General features: G+C 36.7%; 1 protein-coding gene across 2 annotated transcripts; it reads right to left on the bottom strand.

Moving 5' to 3' along the window:
• Positions 1 to 1,962: 1,962 nt before the first annotated feature.
• Positions 1,963 to 20,804, bottom strand: LOC18438878 (Na-translocating NADH-quinone reductase subunit A). 2 transcript variants are annotated; one of them, XM_011626819.3, is made up of 4 exons: positions 20,559 to 20,804; positions 3,008 to 3,108; positions 2,600 to 2,648; positions 1,963 to 2,457 (listed from the first exon to the last, which is right to left on the bottom strand). In XM_011626819.3, exons 1-4 carry the CDS (start codon positions 20,608 to 20,610, stop codon positions 2,399 to 2,401), a joined length of 261 nt encoding a protein of 86 aa, XP_011625121.1. In that variant the 5' UTR covers positions 20,611 to 20,804; the 3' UTR covers positions 1,963 to 2,398. The 2 variants fall into 2 exon arrangements, with proteins under 2 accessions (XP_011625121.1, XP_006848971.1); XM_006848908.4 differs by lacking the exon at positions 2,600 to 2,648.
• Positions 20,805 to 21,706: the final 902 nt, after the last annotated feature.

Here is a 21,706-nt window from a genome sequence, read left to right as displayed (position 1 = left end):
TTGTTGCAAGTAAGTCACAATTACTCCTAGCGATTAGATATGAAATTGGATTGCTTGAGGTGCCATGAAGTTCAATAAATTCTTTTTTGAACTTTGAGTCTAGTGAATTACAGTCTTACAACCACCTTATTTGAAATCTGATGGACAAGAGTGATTATGACCTCCTTATACCAAAAATGAATGTTCTCTTTCTATCCTTTTTGTAGTTTATTCGTCAAATTCCAACTAATGGTTGCGAAAGCCACAGAGTCAAGACTCAAGACAGCCAAATATACAAAAGATAAATGGATAACATGCCAACTCTAGATTTTTGTTCACTTTCTTTACCCGAAGAGTTTTTTCTTTTTTCTTTTTTTGTTTTTTCATTTTTTGTTTTGCCTATGTAGTGGTGAACACCAAAGTAGAGCGTGTGAGATTTTTAATTTTTTTGGGTAATTCAGTGGGGATGACAGACTCTTCCCATTTATTCCTATGAATTGGGGAATTAACTTTTCTTGAAGGTATCAAGTGTCAACTTGGTACCTTAGTATGGACTTTCTACCACTACGATCCAGCCCCTTTCCTAGTGGGTGAGAAACTAGCATGAGGAACTGTCCACATCTAGAAATATTTTGAAGACGATTTGGGGAGCTTCTAAAAGACATAGATTTTCACCCAAAAGCATATCCAAACTTAAATAGTACTAGAATTCTACAAGTCGGCCTCAATTATCAAAAGGAGGTTACCAACCCCATGTAACGGAGATTGATCATTTAACTCGACTTCAGTGGCTACAAGACGGCAATCCAAGTATTTAGATGAGACCAAAGTTTTAAAACTGGATTTGTCACGGCCTGGATTACCATGAATTCAAATCCAATTGGGTGGCCAGATTGGTCGTTAGACGGACCGGTCTATGATCGCCAATTTGGGGAGAATGAGACCAACTCTGCATCATGGTTGTCGGTCCAAAAAAGAAAATTAAAACATTATTTTTTAATTTGAAAATATTTTTAAAATAAAAAAATAAAATAAAATGGGTAGAAAATATGCACTTCTATTTGACAAAATTGCCTGATACCTTGAGCGACTTGCTCGATTCTCTGACATTCTCCTATAAAACCAGGCTAGTCACTCAACTAGATCAATTCCTACTGTACATGGCAAACAATAGGGTGCCCACCAATGCTGATCCAGACTGGCGGTCGAGTGATTTAGACCAATAAAAGCAGCCACGAAAAATTCCATTAGTCACGAGAGAATCAGGTTAAGTTTACCCATTGAATTCATCTAGCCCTGAAACAAATGAAATTTGGAGAATTCAGTGTTTGCAAAACCAGCCGGATTGACCCAGTCACAGCCGTGTTACCAAGAACCGGACAATAGCCATGGCCGATTTTGGCCAGTTGCTACTTAGGGCGGTCAAGCCAAGAACTTAAAAAAACTTCAAAAAATTATAAAAAATCTAAAAAAATAAAAAATTTGTTTGCTAGCTTGTTAAATATGTTCTATTTGCTTTAGAGAAGATTGGGAAGCACTTTGACTGTAATACTTTTTTTTACATTTTTTTTTCTTTTTTATTATTTCAAAGATTTCTATAATACCCCTTGGACACAAATGGATTTCACGACTTTTTTAATCGCATTTGGATATATTTGTTTAATTATATTTTAAACATACTTTTTGGGACTTTTTTGTAAATTTTTTGAACCCTTTTTAATTACCAGGACCAGCCCATGGCCAGGTTCCATTCCCCGGTCAAGTTTTCTAACAGTGGAAGAATCCAGAATTCGAATCGCGGCAATATCACTGCCAAGGGAGAACTTTAGCACTAGCAACGCATCTTCTATTGTTGCACTTGGTTGCCGTTCTAGTTTGGAGTCCAAATCCTAAGCTCGCCAAAATCTCTCTCTCTCTCTCTCTCTCTCTAAATTCACAAATACAAACCAAATCTTACCACAAATAACATGAGGCACACCTACGTAGAAACTAAATTACTCTCATGTGGCATGTGGAAATGGAAGAACCACTAATATCAAATGTAAACATATACCTCGAAGTCACTAACCATAAATAACGATACATCACCCACTACTAATGTCAGTACTAGTAATGCTCTATCCTGTAGAAGGAATTATCTCTATAGACAGTTTGACACCAAAGCAGTCCTATCTCTCTCTCTCTCTCTCTCTCTCTCTAGTGAGAAGACCTCTCAAACTGTGACTCATGGCAGTGGGGGTCAAGCCAATCTCGAGGAGAAGTCTTTGACATAACAGCGCTTACCTTATTACCCCCACCAACTATCTCTCGAATCTGCTCGACCTTGTTTTCACGACCAACACCAGAAAATTTCTTGTCAGCGTCTTTAAGTTTATGCTTGAGTCGTTGCTTCCGGCCCGAGGCACTCAGTTCTTGTTGCTTAGTGAGAGAGGGAGGAGCACCGTGTGGACCCAAGTATATCTTCTCTTCTTTGTTTATCTGTAAAAAGCCCCCACATTAGTCATTCAAAAAGCTCAAAGTTCTAAATCTAGAACTTAATTGGTTAGCACTTGACAATTTGTATCGCTACAGCCTAGGCTCAATTCCTACAAGCGAAGGGGTCCTCTCCCCACTGACTCACCAAAAAAAAAATCTAGATGAGAGAGAGTTGGTGCTTCTTGACATGTGCCCTGGATGAGAAAGACTTTATGAGAGACATTAAGGCCAAATATTTATTCATTGTGCATATTGGTGCATCTGTAACATCAGTCTCATGAAAGGAATTCCAGAATAATGAAACAGAAGTTTTCAGATGGAAAATTGCAGCCAAATACTAAATTACAGAGGAATCTACTGTAGGAGACAAATGGATGCAAAATACTAAATGTGAGAGAAACTTAATGGCGGCTTATCAGAGAAATGTGGTTAGATATTAAATGTGCAAAAAAATTGAGAGAAAGTTCAGGCCAAAATCTAAATACTAGTAAGATTTGGAGGCCCTGAAGATGTTGTGTTGACAGAAATTTATGAAAGAGAAAGGCAGCCTAACCTTTGGAGAGGAAGGCTTTGAATCATTTGCTGTAGGTTCATCCGGCTCACTCAAATCCTTTTGTCCCAATCCCAAGCTTGGTATCACAAAACCATCTGCATCTGAAATATTCCAAACAAAATTTTCCACAAGAGTCGCAAATCCCACAAGCCAAGAAGTAAACACACAACAAACCCAACAATCCGTAAAATTGGAAAGGCTTCATGAATTCATTAACATGCATAAAATAAACAGGCAGTCAAGACCATAGTTGCTGGAATCTCGCACCCCAAGTGGCAATTCCTATACAGAATACCGATCCTGCAATTCCATCAAGGAATTTTTATTGAACCCATTCCCTTGAAGTCAGGAATCTCGATTTAACATTTAGGAATCTCGGTTCTACTCTTTTTAATCTTGATTCCAACATATTCTGAATTTCGATTCAACATTTGTTAAATCTCGATTCCACATTCTTTGAATCTGGATTCCATTTTTGAGGAATCCAGTCCCACAGCAGTATATTTTTTATTACATGTATTTTTTACTCTCTTCTAATCATAAAATCTCTGTCACCCTTTCTCCATAAGTGTGCTTGTGATGTTGAGATTTTTAGCACTTGTTCCACTAACGCTACAATACAATGTGATGTAAACAAAAACATGTTATTCGATCGCTTTCTCTCATTAAATGTACTCACTTTCACTTCATCATGTCAATTGAATAGTATATTTGGAAAATGAGGTTAGGGAATCCTAGACATTTCTAATAGTGCTAGAACCTGGTGGCTATTTTTTAAAGATATTTGGGAAAAAGATTTGGGTCCAGTTCAGATTACATTTCTAAGAGTGGTAGAATTGGCGACTTTTTTTAATGAATACAGGGAAGGAGATTTGGGTTCCATTTGTATTACAACACAGTACAACACAATGGCCTAAAGAAATTCGTTTTTTACAACTACAAATATGAAATCAAAATCTTTCAAATATGCATCAGTTAATATTTGTATTTTTTGTAAACACTATCATAAATCCCCTGGTAGACCATAGGCATTTGTTAATTGTACTTAACCCAAATCTAGCATTATGGCCACTCAACCTTAATTCTTATACTGCAATTAAGGTTCAATACATCGATTTCAATGGCAAGGGAACCCCTGTTCAGGTCTTTATAACCTTTGAGGATCTCGATTCCCATATTAGGGGAAGCATGGCTAGGCATACCCAATACATCAATTCCTATACCAAGGGCTTCTTGCATAAGATTACATCAGAACCTCGAACCTTTTGCCCTAAGAAACAAATTTCCTGATGATTTCTGATGTGGTTCTAAGTTGTCAGGTGTGCGATCCCATAGATGTGGAAATATCTATTACAATTGGATTGAAACTCAATCCCATAGAAGTAGGAATCTCGATTCCGTGTGGGTTGAAACTCGATTCCAAAGTGCTATCAATCTCGATTCCAATTTGTCTGAAACTCAATTCTAAAGAGGTAGGAATCTTGATTCCATTTGGGTTGAAACTTCACTCCATAGAGGTAGAAATCTTGATTCCATTTGGATGGAAACTCAGTTCCGATAAAGCAGGAATCTCGTTTCCTGCAATTCCCCATGTACAGATAGCGATCCCCACAACAAGAATCTTCCAGCCACCCGTGATTCGCGATTCACGATTCTGATTCCTAAATCAATTTGGAATCTCAGGACTACAGTTATGGAGAAACCCTCTAGAAATCCATAAACCTCGAACATTAGCAGACTAGCAGCTAATCAAGTCTGGCCAGTTCCTCTTGTACATACTCTTTCACACACCACAGAATAGCTTTACAAAACCTTTTTCCTCTTTCTTTACTTTTAGAGATCAACCAGCCAATTAGGAGTCCCATGCAAACCTAAGGTCTTCTAAATTTATCAAGTTAGACCCAAAAAAATTAGAACAAAATACGACTTTTCTACTGCTTATATGCCCAGTGTCAGAATGGAGAATCATATGTTACTTGAGATCCCCTAGACTAGCCCCCTCAAGCTCTATCCCAACCTGATCTCCCAACATAGTGCTCCACTATTCTAAAGTGGAATTGTATAGGCATATAACTGTGATAATTTTACCATCTACTAAAACTTGCTAAACACCCTAAGTTAAAAATTCAACTACACCAAGATTGACATATCAACAAAATGCCCATGGATTCAGCTTCCAAAACTAAGCACGCAATAAGGAACTTTTAGAACTTGCCAAGATTCAAATTTCAGCTGCATGGCCGAAGCTAACTGCCCTAATTGAGCAACCTAGGTGTTGAGGTACCTAGGAGCCCGCATAGGTTCTTGAGGGAGGGGCTGCCTAGGCACCAGCCTGTGCCCATGAGCCTAGGCGGTGAGATGTCCATGGCGAGGGGGGAAAAATGCCCTTGCCAAGGGCAAACAACATAATTATCTCACATTGAAAAGGGGGAAAAGGGTTTTGGGAGGCGATCCCAACCTTTAAAACCATTTTTGCTAGCTTTGGAGCGGAGAAGAAAAAAATTCCACAACACTAGATTTTTTACTTTTTTGATGATCAAGCAAATCTCAAACTTCAAGAAGTCGAAAAGAATTCAATCCTATACTTTTTGTTGTTTAAAGTGGTTTAAAAGAGGACTTAGACTGGCAACCAAAGATCGCCAATTCGAACCAAGATCAATTGCATTTTGAAATATTAATATATTTAAACTTTTGGGTAAGAGTTTGGTGATGTTTATAAATGTTGGGTTTTTATTTTATTTTTTTTATTTTTCTTTTTGTACCTGTACTTTTTTCAAAGTTTAGCTTAGATTTGTTAATCATATTCAAGAGTGGTTTTGGTTTGTGTTTAATGCCATTTTATTAAGATTGGGCAACCCAATCTCAATAGAATGTCATTAAATTAGCCGATCTTAATAAAATGGCATTGAACCTAATCCACATGGATTTTCTCCCTACTTTTTATTAGTCTTTTCCATTTATTGGTGATTTCTTTTTAATATTTGGTGTTGCATAGTGATTTTTTCAATATTTGGGTAAGTGGATTATCATTTTGTAAATTTTCTTGTAGTTTTGATTCTTCTTTTGAATTTGTAAATTATTAATTACTTCTTTAGGTTGGGTAACTTCAGTGTTTCAAATTTCAATACTTTTTTGTGAGAATGGCATAGGGTCTTGGCGGTAGTATTGCCGAGCCTTATGTTGAGGTCTCTAACTCCATTCTCACCAGAGGGTAGGGGCCCAAATCCCCACTGACATACTACTTTTCACTTACCCAAAAAAAGTTTCAATACTTACTTGAGAATGGGGATATGGTCGTGATAGTAGTACCACTTGTGTCCCAGCTAAGGTCTAAGCTTCCATTCTCACCTAACACATTGAAAAACCACTAAGGATTTAAAAAAGAGGGTAAGGGCTTGTCATCCCCACTGAATTACCCAAAAAAAAAAAAAAAAATTTCAAATATCTACTTATCCCCTATATTTTACTTCTGTCTCTTGAGACCCAAGGAATGAAAATATTACTTGTAAAAAAAAGGTCTCTATTTTTCTATCTTACAACCTCCTGACCCATTTGAACATGAATTTTTTATCCAAACAAAAACTAAAATGACACCCTCAACACTTTTGTTTTCCTTTCACCTTTCTCCCAAAAGGTTTTCCAAACTCCCTCTCTCTCTCTCTCTCTCTACCCACACTCTCTTTCTCTCTCTAGCCAAACTCCCTCTCCCTCTACCCTGCCTCTCTCTCAATGCCCAAACTCCTCTCTCACTAGAAATGAAAAGAGGCGATGATGGGCTCCAGGAAATGCCACTGGAATCTGAGACACCAAGCTCTTTGAAAGCCATCACGGCATTGTTCAACCTGCTCCATTTCCCAGTCTCCAAGTCAATGGTTTGTGCCGCAATTGCACTTCTCAAATCAGCAAAGCTCTTCATCACTATAACATCAAAATCAGGGGCCATTGCCAATACCCTGTAACCTTTGGTCAACAGAGGCCCAGACTTGAGAATCCTGAACCAAGACCTATTCTTTTTGAGCCACCTGATCTTGCCATCTACAGTGGTGTTTAATGGGGGAACTAAAGAGTTCTCATTGTCCTCTTTTTGTGTCAAAAGCTTGAAGCTCCGATGGGTTTCAAGCTCTTTAGAGAGATGATTTTCTTCTTCCTTGAGAGCATACATGACTGAAACTGTTCATGGACCCCTGACTGTGTTTTCCAGTGAGAAATGGGCGCTTTTCGATGTGGGCTTTACCGGAAAAGGGAGATGGAGGCAGAAGATGGTGACTCCATTGCAGACCGAGAGTAAGAGCAAGAGAGCAGCTAGAGAGAAAGTGGGTAAGAAGAAGAGAGAGAAACTTCTCAGTGAAGAAGTAGTGATCTTTTGAAGGTTAAGACGAAGGGTTCTGAGCATGACCACCATAACTGACTGCTCTCATCTTCTCACAAGTTCGAGATAGGGAGGCTGATGCAGAAGAAAGTGGCCTGCCATTAATGGCGGGGCAAAATAAAAATGCATCTCACTTTCTAGAGAGAGAGAAAGAAATAATTATCAAGCAAAAGAGGTTTTTAGAGAGAGAAATGGAATCGATAAACCGACATGTCCTTTAATGGCACGGCAAAATCGAAAAAGCATTTTTCACTTTGAAGAGAGAGAGCAAGAGAGGTAGAAGAGAAAAGAGGGGGAAGGAGTTGAGGGTGTCATTTTAGTTTTTTGTTTGCGGTCAAAAATTCATGTTCAAATGGGTCCAGGGGGTTGTAAGATAGCAAAAATTGAGACCTTTTGCTTACAAGTAATATTTTCATTCCTTGGGTCTCAAGAGATACAGAAGTAAAAAAAAAGGGATACGGAGATATTTTCCCAAGAAAAAATTCAATACTTACTTTAGTGTTGCATCCAAGACTAATTAATTGAGTCTTGTAAATCACTAAATACTACATTATCAAATAGTCAATTCTTAAATTTTGCATACATACTTTCGATTTTTAAATTAATCAATTTTTGTCTTCTCAATATTGCAATAGTGGCCTTTCTTAATAAAGTTTTTGGTTTGTATTGCAGGATTTAGGTGAAGTTGTCTTCTTCTAGTTCTAAAAAACAACTTAGAAATACAGATTATGCCCAAATTCCAATGACAAGAACTATGTTGAGTAAATTCTGTAGGAAACACTACAATGCTGCCATTAATAGATTAAAGAATCATTTGGCCGGTATTAGAAGATATGTAGCCCCATGTACTCAAGTCCCTTCAGAAGTTAGTAGAGAGATGTAAGACCATTTGTAAGGGGTCCAACACAACCCCCATTAGTTAACAAGGCCTGGGTGAGGAGTGGGGTGACTAGATGTGCCACTTCTTTATTGCCTTTGGAGTCTATTTCAGCCCTAAAAGAGAAGCTCAAGGGCATGTTTGTATCTCAAGACTGGTTGCAATGCAAGTTGGCTAAGACAACAAGTAGGAAGACAGGGGCTAACATTAGTTTTGGCACCCAAGGTTTGGAATGAGGTTTGGCCAAGCCCTCCAAGCCTTTGAACTTTCAGTTAAGGTTTTGCACATAGTGGACAATGAGGAGGAGCCAGCTATGGGTCATATTTACTAGGCAATGGGAAGTAAAATTGGGAAGAATTTGGATATAACGAAAGCTATATTCTTCTATTGTGAAGATTATTGAAAAAGACTGGAACTCATTAAATAGGCCCTCCACGTAGCAGGGTATTATCTCAACCCTGGCTTTTCTATGATAATACTGAGATTGATACTTTGGGATGTTCTATGTTTGCAATCAACAAGTGCTTAAAGAGACTCATCCCCAGGGTAAAAGAACAAGACCATGTGTCAAGGAATTGATAATAAGGCAGAGAAAAATACACTTCCCCGGCAAGTTCAAAATTTTCTTCTTCATTGTGAAGTTGTGATTTGAGTAGTTAGTTCCATGTCGAACGTCTAATATCTAATTTGACTTCTAAACATAATTATATACTCTTATACTTTATTTCCTTTCATTAATATTGTACTGTGGGTTCATGGTGGATCAATCGTGCTAGTCACTTGTAGAGGGCCATAACGCATATTGAGGTTGATATGCAGCTCATCTGGTTGCAACCACAACTTTCGTTCATTTGAGATGGCAATTTCTTAAATTATTTAACTGATTGTCCATTTCACTCATACTTGAAATATATATTTTAATTTTTTAAGTTCTTATCAAGCATCATCCTCGATCCACTAGATTCATACATATATGTGAATCATACAAATATGTGAAACAGGCTTGAGCAGAAAAGACTGAAGGGCCTCATTTTTGGTTTAGTATAATCAGAACTTAATGAACACTATCTGGATCACGATGTAATAGACCCCATTACTGTCATAAATATGGATGATACATGTGAGTGGTTGGTTGATGTTGGCGATGATCCAATATTCCTTGGAGAAGACTTGAATTGGAGTTGAAGTTCATGAGTCAATTGGAAGTCAATTAAGCTCCATGAGAGCCACTAGATCACAATCTTGATGGAAGAGATTGAAAACTTGAGGAAGGAGGATGAGGAGGAGGGCAGATTTACAAGATATCCAGGAAGATTTTCAGCCAATTTTGTAGCTTTTTTTGCATCAAATTGAGGTAAAAAAAATTTAGGCGGAATTTTTTTTTTCATAGAAATCTTCAATTTAGCGGTTGTTTGATACTTGGATGTTCATTGGATGCCTTTGATTGTTGATTTGGAGATGTTAGGGTAAATTTGTGATAAAAAATTGGGGGCTTCAAGTACTTCACAAAGTCGGTAAATTTTTTTTCTTTCTTGTACAATATTTACTATTATACATATTTTTGGGGCAATGTCTTCTTCCCAATCTTCTAGTAATAAGGATCCGACTCGAAAATATCCTAAACTAAAAAATCCCAAAGATAGAAATTGTGTGATGCTTGCTCTGTAGAAATACTTATATGGGTGGATAACTGGATACAGAATCTCCAACAGCTAATAGTTTTGAAGTTAATCATTAAACTAAAATACCTACTATCACATATATCACCTTCATATTTTTTTCTATGCATTAACTTATTTTTTAAAAAAATTTAGAATTTTTTACATTTATTGACCGCATCATCGCGATGCACCCGCATCGGCCCCCCACCGCATCTGGTCCGCATCCCACATTTTAAAACACTGCTACACATACAGCCTAACTTATGTGATTACCTAATGGAATGCAGTTCATATGCTTATAAAAGATATAGGATTAGCTTGAGCAACTGAAAATTCTGTCTTTGGTTGCTGAATATATCAAAATTTAAAGCTTTAGAAATTGTGTTGATCTATTGACCTTGATTGATATAAAACGAAGGAAAATATCAACGAAATGGTCAAACCACCTTAAAAAGTTACTAAGACCCTTAAATCAATCAATTTACCTATAAAGTGCGCCTTACTGACCCTTAAATCAATCAATTTACCTATAAAGTGGGCCTGGTGAAGATTCTCAACTCTTCCTCTGACAAGAACCGCTTACGCGTTCCTCCCTCACAAAGCGCGGGGAAAGCGTAAACCACTAGTCGATTCCTCTCCTTCCTTAATACGCCCACTCCTTTATTCGTTTTCCCCCGGTCAATTTATAAAAATCCTTTCACTTAGGTATCTCCCCAATTATTTTGTTTAAAAAAGCACAAACTACTCTTATTTTGGATTTCGAATGTGGAACACGTAGAGGCATTTCAGTAATTTGGCCCAACAAGAGTCACTTGAGGCAAATGACAGACCTACAGTCGCTTGGTCAAGATTACAAACCTAATAAATATCAGTTTTAGGTCAAAATTGCATGTTTTAGGTAGCCAATGCTTAATGAGTTAAGGTAGCTTTGTTATTTCGCTCAACTTAAGTCTCTCAAGCAAAATAACGTAACGACCCTCGACTATTCAAGGTTCCATGTCCAAAGCATATATTTTTCTACAGAAATTGCTCATTTTGGGTTTGGAACCCTAAACAGACAAGGGTTGTTATGTCATTTGGCTTGAGTTAAGTCATACGAGCCAAATGGTGTGAATATTCCTTCTTTTTATTTCTCAGTCGCTTGTTCAGGGTTTCAGTGGGTAGAAATAAAATCTCTCTCAAGACCTAAGCCAAATGGCATGACTACCCTCACTCGTTCGAGGTTCCAAAAATAAACATCTCTAGCTTCATTGTTTTCAAACTTTCCTCCTTAGGTCCAAATTCAAATTGGAGGTTCCATGAGGGCCCTCAAAAAAACCATCCTCCACCTTGCAGCCCAGATTGCAGGCAATGGCATCATTCGCGAGAAAAGGCTACTAATGGATGTTTTCAAACATCTACTCCCACTGCCACCTACTAGCTTTTTGCTATTGCCATGTCAACTGAAAGAATATCCTACAAGGTCCAAAACATTCATTTTTCTTTTATGCCTTCCATCATAAGCATATTCTTCCTTAGCATACTATTTCAAAACTACCTCGACCAACCTTGTTTCTGAATCCAATATCTGAATCAACTTAGAAAAGAAACTTGTGTGCTAAAATATTTGATTACTACTCAATCCCCTTCAATCTTAACGGTTTACAAACCCCCTTCTATTTAGAAGATGAAAATCGTTCCCATTTTATTACAAAAATTACTCTATATTTTTCTCAACTACTACCTTGGCCATCCAAAAAGGGCATTTGAAGTGAATCTAAATAATTAAGAAATTAGCTCCCCTCAAGAAAGAAATTTTATCCCTTCATCTCACTTTCTTCTAAGTGTTAAATGCCGCTGATTTGAAGAAGTTTCCAAGATGCAATCGTTCCCATTGAGCACACTCCCAGTATACAATCAGCCCAATAAAAAGTTGTCGTAAGATCTCCTAGTTGCACTCTAGATGATCATCTAAAATAAAAAATCTTCTCTGATTTTTGTAGTCAAATCAGTTTGGTTTCAATACGCTTCCATTTGACACTGATTTTACAAAAGAACCAACTCATAAATCTTAATTATTTGAGTAGAAAATTACCCCCTTTCGAAGAATAGAGAGAACGGAGTTACAGACTCCATAACAGAATGTTCTTGTTTTTCCTCTTTTTTTAATCGATAAAAAGGGAGAGAGTTTTAATTCATTTCTCCCCTTTAAATGAGAGAGAGAGAGAAGCATATTAAAATTTAAAATAAAAATAAAAAAAATGCTACATGTCAACGTGACGGTGACACATAGCACCATTCCATAAAGATAGGGAGGCCACATATGGTGGCCTCCCGCCAAAAGGGAAGAAAGGGACACCCACACACACACATACACACACACACACACACACAGGGAGGAAGGGAGGGGAATCCTATGAGTGGTGGTCCATGGGACAGTCCATGGGACATACACTTGAATGACCATCATGGCGGTGATGGACCACCATGGTGGTCAAAAGACCAACTCACCATGAACTTTTAGTTTACTTGCAATAAACTTTAAGTTTGCTTGTGATGAACAAAGAAAATCCCCTTAAATATAGTATATATTTTTTCTCTAATTTCAGATAAATAAATACATGGTCCATAGGAATTGCAACATCCAGAAAATAAAATAATAAAGAAAAAATTAGCAAATCTCAATTGCAGTCCAACACATACACCTGGAGCGTCATTTGTCACACAACTCCTCCTTTAAGAAATTGTCCCAAACAAATCATGAAAACCTGAACTTGTTTTGAAACACAACTTAAACAAAAATATAACAATTTCCCACTTGTTTAAAAAACTAGACTAAAAAGCAAACTCTCAATTTCGAAATCAGGAAAGATAACGCATAAGTGAAAGTGTCTACTAGACTTGAAACCCCACATGGTGTTATATGGAATCCCTACTAAATCAGTGAGTGGATGAACCTTAAAAGTATGTCCATTATTGATAAGCCTTACACATACCTCACGTTACCCTTCAAAAAGTTGTGATTTTCTACGTGGCCCTATGTATTTAAAGCCCCACGCCATTCTTGGCTTTTATGAGCACTCTAGAGAATGTCCAATTCTCATTGGAATCCGCCCCGCTTCTACACTCATATAGGTGAATCCATGGGGGATGACTAATAGCGAGACACCCCAGCTTAGGGTGTACATCATCTAGGCAAATGGACTTATTAGGAGCAAAGCTCTACCTCTCCATTCATTGCAATACATTGTACCACAGCCAAGGATTGGATAGAAATTTTTAAATTTTTATTGTGGTACATACATACATCAATAAGTGATTTATTTTTCCCTTTTGAACCTTGGAATTGGGATCTCCCTATCCTTAGGCAGGGTTTCCATCACTTAATGGCATAATCTCATATGTGCTTCAATCCCATCCCTCTAACTGCTTTCCAAACTTGATCCCTAGCAAAGCCTTCCGTTAGTGGATTCATCAAGTTCTAGTTAGAATATACATGGAGTAATGATACACAATAACAGTGCCTCTAAGTGAATATATTTAGATTTCCCGGAATAAATCTCACTTTTCGCTCGGTATGCTAGGCTTCGCAGTCACAACATACTAAGACCGCAGGCATAGGCCATTGAACAAGCAGTACATCCACTAAGAAGTTCCTTAGCTGCTTAGCCTCTTTCCCAGAGACTTCCCAAGCAACTAACTCTGATTACGTCGTGGATCTGGAGATATAGGTCTGCTTATTAGAACCCTAAGCAAAGGTAACCCCGCCATAAGTGAAGATCCATCTACTGGGTAGTCATGGATTCATCAGAGTCAATGGTCCAATCTGCGTCGTTGTAACCTTCTAATGTAGCGGGCTTGTCCACACAAAGCAGGTCATAGCAGTGTTTCCTAGACATTTCATATATCTCTCGATGTCATGTGTCGACATGAGCATACATACTATCGATAAGTACAGATTACATGACTGATGATATTTCATATATATAGTACGTGTCAACACCCCTAATAAGAGCGTCAATATCGCAGACACAACATACCCATTTTATAGGTACCACAAAACCCTCTTTATATAGGTTAAAAAAGCCAACAGCCATAGTATTTGCTTACACCGTGGGGTTCACCCCGAGATTACTTGATTGGGATCCTGTGTCATCAACCACATGGGCAACTGAGCTATTTTTATGTAAGTAGATAGTTTTTGGGGGTTTTCCTTAATTGATCAGGATCCTGCCCCATCAAAACATGGGCGACATTTTCAGCATATATATGTTGTTTTTTATAAATTATTGGTAGTTCTGGAGGCAAGAGTTCAAGAATGTTTTCATTTTTAAATATTAAGTCTATCACGTATTCACATGTGATCAGCCACTCTATCACAATTGCCATGGTTGTTCATGTTAAATGAGTAAGATTTTATTATAAACGCATCAGCTTGTCTAATGTCTACACACTAGCCTATGTTATTGATGTTAAATGTGTAATTAAATTTTATTATAAAGCATAAATTAGAAAAAACAAATAATGGACACTTCAACATTGCATCTGATAGAACATTTGAACCAATGACCTCTTATCTTCTCCACATCTGGAGGGGTTTGACTGCCTAGGCCACACAACGGGTATGACTAAAGTTCTGAATTTAAAATTAAAGTATAAAAATGTAAAATAAATATTATAAGCATATCACTTTACACTTTTGCTCAAAATTATCCCACGTCACTAAAACAATTTCAAGGTCGTGTACCCTCAACATCTTGGTAGGGCAATTACATTATTTCTATGAATTTCTATCTTCTTTAGTTTATATCTCCTTCTGTTATTAGTAATGTCATCATGGTCTTTTTGTATTTTTTATGTTTTTCTATGATTTTATTCTATGCTAGTTGTAATTCAAGATGAAATTTCTTAACATTCCTTATTTTTGAATTTTTCAAATTTTTCTATTTTTCTAATTTTTACATATTTTATATAAGATTTATAACTTGCAATTGAATTGTACAGACATGTCGTGGAAGCACTGAATTTTTGGCCCCATGCACTAGAGACCTCGACACGTACTAGACATCCCATGCATGTTGGTGACAATGCAACATTGGGACATATAGTCTTTGGTTCCTTTGAGATATCCCAGGACCCTATAGACAGCAATCCAATGGTCTTTATCTGGGTTGCCGGTGTACCTACTTAACTTGTCCATGGCAAAGGAAAGTTCCGGTCTAGTACAAGACATTACATATATTATACATCCATTGACTCTTACATTTCCGATTGGGTAACAAAATCATCACAATTCTTTCTAAGTTTGATATGAGCATATAACGGTCAAAACTGATTTGTATTCAAAGTGATCAAAACTTTTAACCATTTTCTCTATAGGATCCAGTTTCTATGAGTGTCCCGACTCATACTATTTTCATGCGAGCTCCCTTGAACACCCATTATTTTTATCGATCTTGCATCCAAATTTGTAGTGATCCATGATCTACACTAAAATATAATAAAATAAAATTTTAAAACATTTTTATTAGAATTTTTTCCTATCCATTTGATAGGAATCTTTAGTTGTGGATGTTCATGTTAAAGATGGACGTTTGTGAGTGAGTCCGCTCACAAAACACTTTTTCTTTTCTATCATTTGGCTTTGAGTGAAAACATAGACAGTCAGTTTACTCACTATTTTACTTCCAAGTATCACAACAGCTTGCCTCATGTCTTTCATATTAAATTCAAAAGACAATACTTTCTTTATGTCCTCAACGCATGTAATATTACTACCAAATATGGGCATATCATCCACATACAGATAACTAATTACAGCCTCACCATCAAAAACTTTGGCATATACAAGAGAATCAACATCGCTGATTTGAAATACTTGTAATAAAATAATTCTATTGAATTTTTCATGCAATTATTTTGGTGATTGTTTCAATCCATATAGGGATTTCGCAAGTTTACATACATTGTGTTCCTGTCCCTTAAGGACAAGTACCTCTGGATGTTCGATATAAATTTCTCATCTAATTCATGGACAAAAACAATTTGAACATCCATATGGTGAATCTCTAGATGATATATCGATGCCAAGGCAATAAGTACGCGAAGGGTAGCGATTTGTAGAACTAGTGCATAGGTGTCAAAGAAATCAACTTCTTTTTGTCTAAAATCTTTTCCAACCAGACTTGATTTATATTTCTCAATAGTGCCTTCCACTTTTATTTTCTTTTGAAAATTCATTTACATCCTAAAGGATTAGTACCAGGAGGTAAATCAACTAGTCTCCAAGTATCATTGGCCAGCACTAAATCCACCCCATTGTTGACTACCTCCCTCTAAAATGGAGGGTCACTTGAGGACATGGCTTCTTGGAAAGTTTTAAGATCTTCCGCGAGATAGATATGAAAGCCAAGTCCAAAATCATTTGGTTTATATCCTTTCCAGAGTTCATATTGAGTAGCATTAGATTTTGAATACGGTATATATCTTTCAAAATCTAACATGCCAATATTAAACCCTCTCCCCAAAAATTAGTAGGGAGGTTTGAACTAATAAGTATGGCATTCATCATATCCACAAGCATGCAATTTTTTGTCACCTAAAAGCCTAAAAGTAGGGGGCAGTAACTTGGTGAATTATTCCATCTTCCTCATAATACTCAATAAAGATTTTTTCAAGCTTTAAGGAAAAAAGATTCTTTTACAAAAAAAAATTAAGTAAAAAAGGGATATTTGATTTGACCAATTAGTCCCTGCAAGCACACTGCCATTTTACAACTGGCCCGACAAAAAATATTCGAGTTGTACTCTCGATGATCTTCTAAAATCAAAGCTCTTCGCTGATTTTCGTAGTCAAATTGGTAGGAATTCAATACGCTTCAATTTAACACTATTTTTGCAACAACAAAAAAAATGACTCCTAAATCTCAAATTATTCAAGTCAAAAGTTTCCCTCTTTTAAAGAACAACTAAGAGAATGGAGATACAAACTCCGTATTACAAGGTTTTAAATTTTTCCTTTTCTTTTTTTAATCAGTAAAAAGAGAGAGGGAATTAATTGATTTCTCCCCTTTATATAAGAGAGGGCCTTTCAAAAAAAAAAAAAATTGTGCCACATCCACGTGGTGACACATGGCACCCTCCCACAAAGACGGGGAAGCCACACATGGAGGCCTTCCCCCCCCCCCTAAAGGGAAGAATATGTTGGGGAATCCTACAAGTGGCAGTCCATGGACTACCACACATTTGAAGGACCACCATGGCAATCCAAGTCAATGGGCCACCGTCGTGGTCAAAAGTTTACCTCGTGGTAAAGTTTAAGTTTGCTTTTGGTCAACTTTAGGTCTACTCGCTCACAGTGAACTTTTAGTTTGCTGAACTACAAAATTCCCTTATATAGAGTATGTTTTCCTTTTTTAAAATCCAAATAAATAAACAAATGTCCATAGGGACCGCAACATCTGTAAAATAAAATAAAAAATAAAAAATAAAAATAAGTGAAGCGCAATTGCAATCCTACACATACGCCTAGGGCATTGTTCGGCCCTTGCCTACAAGCACACGCATCACACAATTCCTCCTTTGAGAAACTGTCAACACGAATCACGAAAAAAAAAAATTGTTTTGAGATGCAGCGTACAAAAAACTATAACAAGTCGAACAGCCCAAGTAATCTCAAATCAATGACAACATCATTTTGTATTCGAACTACAACTTTCTTGATCTTCAAATCTACATTGGAACCCACACACTTAGCAAAACAGATTTGTATTACATAGCACAAGACAAATTTTGATCCAAGGTCCACCTAGAACCACAAAAGTAACCATATCGTCCACAAATTGAAGGTGTGAAGTCCCTAAAATGCCCTCCCCATGGGAGAAACCTTGATCCAACCTAAATAAGCACCTTTTTCAGTATTATACTAAGACATCCCACCATATTCGTGAATGGGAACCTGGATAACATGTCCCTCGCCTAAGTCCTTTGGGGTACCCATTTATCATAAAAAGAATCTGATTTTACATGTTTCTAGTTTTCTGTAAAGGATAAGAAAGAGAAAATCTTCATTTTACCTATTAACTGTTTATGGCAACCATATTCTTGTTCAACCATCTTGATTTTGTATTCATAATCTTGTAACCATATCTTATCCTCTTGTATAGCAAAGGGCATTCTGTTATTAAAATACATCACTCAGATCCATAGAGTGTGACTAAGCTTTCATTCCTAATATGCCATCAGACTTATCCCCTATCTTTTGGATTCTTTTCACTCCAATCTCTTTTTTGTTCTTCTCCTCATGTTGCTCTACGGTGTAATCAACCTCTTCAACTGATGTGACACCCATGGGAGTCAAAAACTTTCACAATCTTGCAAGCCTTGTCTCTTTTAAAGTTGACCAAGACTATTTTCTTTTGTTGAAAACTCAAATGCTGTCAATAATGAACAACATGGACCTCTACCGATTTATAGATGGATCCAACCCAGTTCCCTTGAAGTTTCCAAAACAAAAGGAGGGCGCCGATAAGCTGGAGATCAATCCAGATTATCTTGTTTGACATTGAACAGACCAGATATTATTAAGTTGAATCAGTTCTACTGTAACACCACTGCTCCTTGCTCAAATCGCAACTTCACATAGCAAGAAGGGAGGTTTATCAATGTCAGAAGATCTACAAAAGATGAAGTATGTACCTGATGCACTTGTAGCCTCTTTAGAAATAGTTTCAGATACAGATCTCATCCTCCATACTTGAACGACCACAGATGTTTTATCAGCGAATGTGAGAACTAGGTCAGAACTCCCCAACTTTTATCAATTAGTCGAATTGTTTATCAACAAGAAAGCAGATTGGAAACTTTACATCAAAAGGATTCTGATTCGACCAAAATCATAGCCTTTTTCTCATCTTGAGGAAAAGGGTGTGGGATTCCCAAACATGGTAATCAATTGGGACAAAGAAAAAAAAATGGGACATGTTTTGGAGGAAACAGATTCCATGGGAAACAAATTGCCCGAGAAGGTGATATGGGTTCTAGTTCCTTGAACCTTGATAATTCTAGACAAACAAATCCTTTATGTTTGTAAATAAATAAATGAATCCATTGAATCTACAGCTTCCGAAAGCCAAACACCACCTCATGTGATCCAAAATCCAACCGAACATAATGGCAAGCTTTATCTAGAAAAACGTTTCTATACAGACAGAACACACATGTATGTGTTTCTATGCAATGACAACATTAGTGTTTAAAACAGTATGCTAGCATCTCCTCAATCAATGCAAACAACAAAGAGTCTCATTTTGCTTGTTACTCCTATAAAAGTTTGTCCAAGTTTTTTGCTGGACTATAAGAGGAGGAATATAAAACCCCAATTGTTCATTGGACGGATAGCTTGTGCGGTGCTAAATAACTGTCTGTGCTAAATAACTGTCTGAACCCAACCCTCTCTCACACTCTAGAACCCCAAAAATAAATAAATAAAGGGCATGGTTTGTATAAGGCTGAGGCCCTAAACAATCAAAGTAAGGTACACCTTCAAATAGTGTTGAAAAATGTTGTTTCAATACTGGAAACATTTGTGATGTCCTGAAAATTGATTTCATCTCTAATTATACAATTTAAAGCTTCAAACATAGTGTAGATCAAGCAGATCTATGAAAACTTGAAAATCTTGAAAATTGACGGTCCGAAAATGCATTACAAGATGTACTATTTTCAAGACTTGAAATCCACTTTTTCTCATGTCCATGCATCTTGAGGTTGAGATGATCAATTTAAGGATTTTTGGGCATTGAAGCAACCTCTTCCAGTAAAATTTTTTACGTACGCCCTAATTTGATTGTTTAGGGCCTCGCCCTTATATAAACTTTTCCATAAATAAATAAATGCTAGCATAGTATACCTTTCCTACATATATTTGTATTTATATGCTTGGGGTGTGCACGTGCTTCCTTATGCACACCCATTGTCAATTCTAGAAGCATGAAACACAAAGAAAATCATTACCAAATAAAGAAGCCATTATCACAAAAACGAAGAAAGACAAAACAAATCAAAACGCAGTTCCCTCATACCAACGTTAAAGAAGAAGAACCAAATTACATCAATGCACCTCAGTGCATAATATCACATATTAACTACAGATAGAAAAGCTCACAGCTTGATCTAGTAAAGACAGGATTCTACGCTCCAATTATATCAGCTATCATGCATACAAAAAATTCTAAATCAAACAGAACAAATGGCATACTGTGTCTAGAGTCAAACACCCAAATACTATTTCCAGTCCCATCAATAGTCGTAAACATCCATAAACTTATTATCAATTAATCAGACCCAAGCCAAATATCAGAAGCAAGAAAATCCAAATAGTTTTACCAAGCAGAAAAATAATATCAAAGGAAACAGAACAATTTTTTATGGAAAAACATAATAAAGCTGCCAATCAATAAGATCCAATAGAATAAATCTCAGTATCCTAACATATAAAATCTGCATACCTATCCTGATAAAACAAATGGCCAATCACATACGCATTAGCTTTTCCTCTTAAACGAAAAATGCAAGTGTCCCCAACACACAACTTGATCAAATTGCTGTTTTAGAAAGATAAGCAAATAGTGATTAATGTAGGATGGTTAGAGAGAGAAAGGCTCACCCCATTCATCATCTTCAATGGAAGAAGGGGCATGGGCAGAAGCTGGATCCATTGGGTGCAGAAGCTCATGGATTTATTGCATACAGGGCAAAGGCCCAGCACTTGCAGAGCTCTCAAATCCTAATATTAAAACCTCGCCTTTGGGATAATACAGGTAATGTCGTCTCCCTCCCTCTCTCTCTCTCTTTCTGAGCTCTCTCCAACTTCTCTCTGCACCGCTGTTTCTCCCTATATATTTGGGAGCTCTGGGTTGCTCTTCGCTTCCTTTCGGTTTATATTGACTATTTTTTTACAATTTCATGAAATTGCTCTACTTTATATTCAAAATATCCTTTTATGAGGATACGGTAATCCTGGGGACCATGAAAGAATCGTGCTCCTTTGGTCATCTCCGATGATTCAATTGGACGATGGTGATCCTAAGGAGTATAGTTTTTCCATAGTCCTAAAGAGTATAAAATGTTCTAACTCGTATAGGAGAGTATATAGAGAAAATGCGTATTATTTTGTATTGGACCAAAATAAGTTGGGTGTATCACAAAGCTCGATAAAATTTCATTTGACCTTTGAGTTTGGTCTATTAATAAATACAGCCACCCAATGTCACACCAAATGGTAAAGATTACTTGTAACACCTTGTACCAAAGTATGTAATGAGATTATTTAACATTTACCTTTGGTATATGGTGGTCACAATTATTATTTTTTGTGACCACTATTTTTTGGATGCACTAAACTCAAACTTTAAAAAAAAAAAATTTGAATATTGTGACGCATCCAAGTTATTGGATTTCATATCGGATGGTTAAAAGTAATTGTGAACCCCTTGTATGAAATGTAAATGGTTACATTGAATATTATCCAAAAAAAATTATTTATTTTTTTATATTTACCTCAGCATAATTGCAGGTGAATTGCTAAAACAAAGTTTTACTATTGAAACAAGCACTTTAATTATCGGACCATAAAAAAACAAAAATGGTCAAACCTACTTAAGGCACATATTTTTCCTTTTAGGAAAAGTTTATATAAGGTTGCAACTTTATACTATTAAAGTAAGGTGCACCTTAAGTATCCTATAAAGAGACTATTTCCGTGTTTGAGAACCCTTTAATCTATCATCTCGACCTAGAGATATATAGATTTGA

This window comes from Amborella trichopoda, chromosome 10 (assembly GCF_054954075.1).
Source record: "Amborella trichopoda isolate Santa Cruz 75 chromosome 10, AtrichopodaSantaCruz75HAP2 v2.0, whole genome shotgun sequence".
Lineage (NCBI taxonomy): Eukaryota > Viridiplantae > Streptophyta > Magnoliopsida > Amborellales > Amborellaceae > Amborella > Amborella trichopoda.
This window is presented reverse-complemented; position numbering and strand designations above follow the sequence as displayed.

Bases quoted from the DNA above. Each gene is read 5' to 3' on its own strand.
- LOC18438878 (XM_006848908.4), bottom strand. From the start codon at position 20,610: ATGGATCCAGCTTCTGCCCATGCCCCTTCTTCCATTGAAGATGATGAA. The intron at 3,109-20,558 runs GTGAGCCTTTCT...GGAATATTTCAG, and splicing joins CATTGAAGATGATGAATGGG to ATGCAGATGGTTTTGTGATA. The intron at 2,458-3,007 runs GTTAGGCTGCCT...GGCTTTTTACAG, and splicing joins CAAAGCCTTCCTCTCCAAAG to ATAAACAAAGAAGAGAAGAT.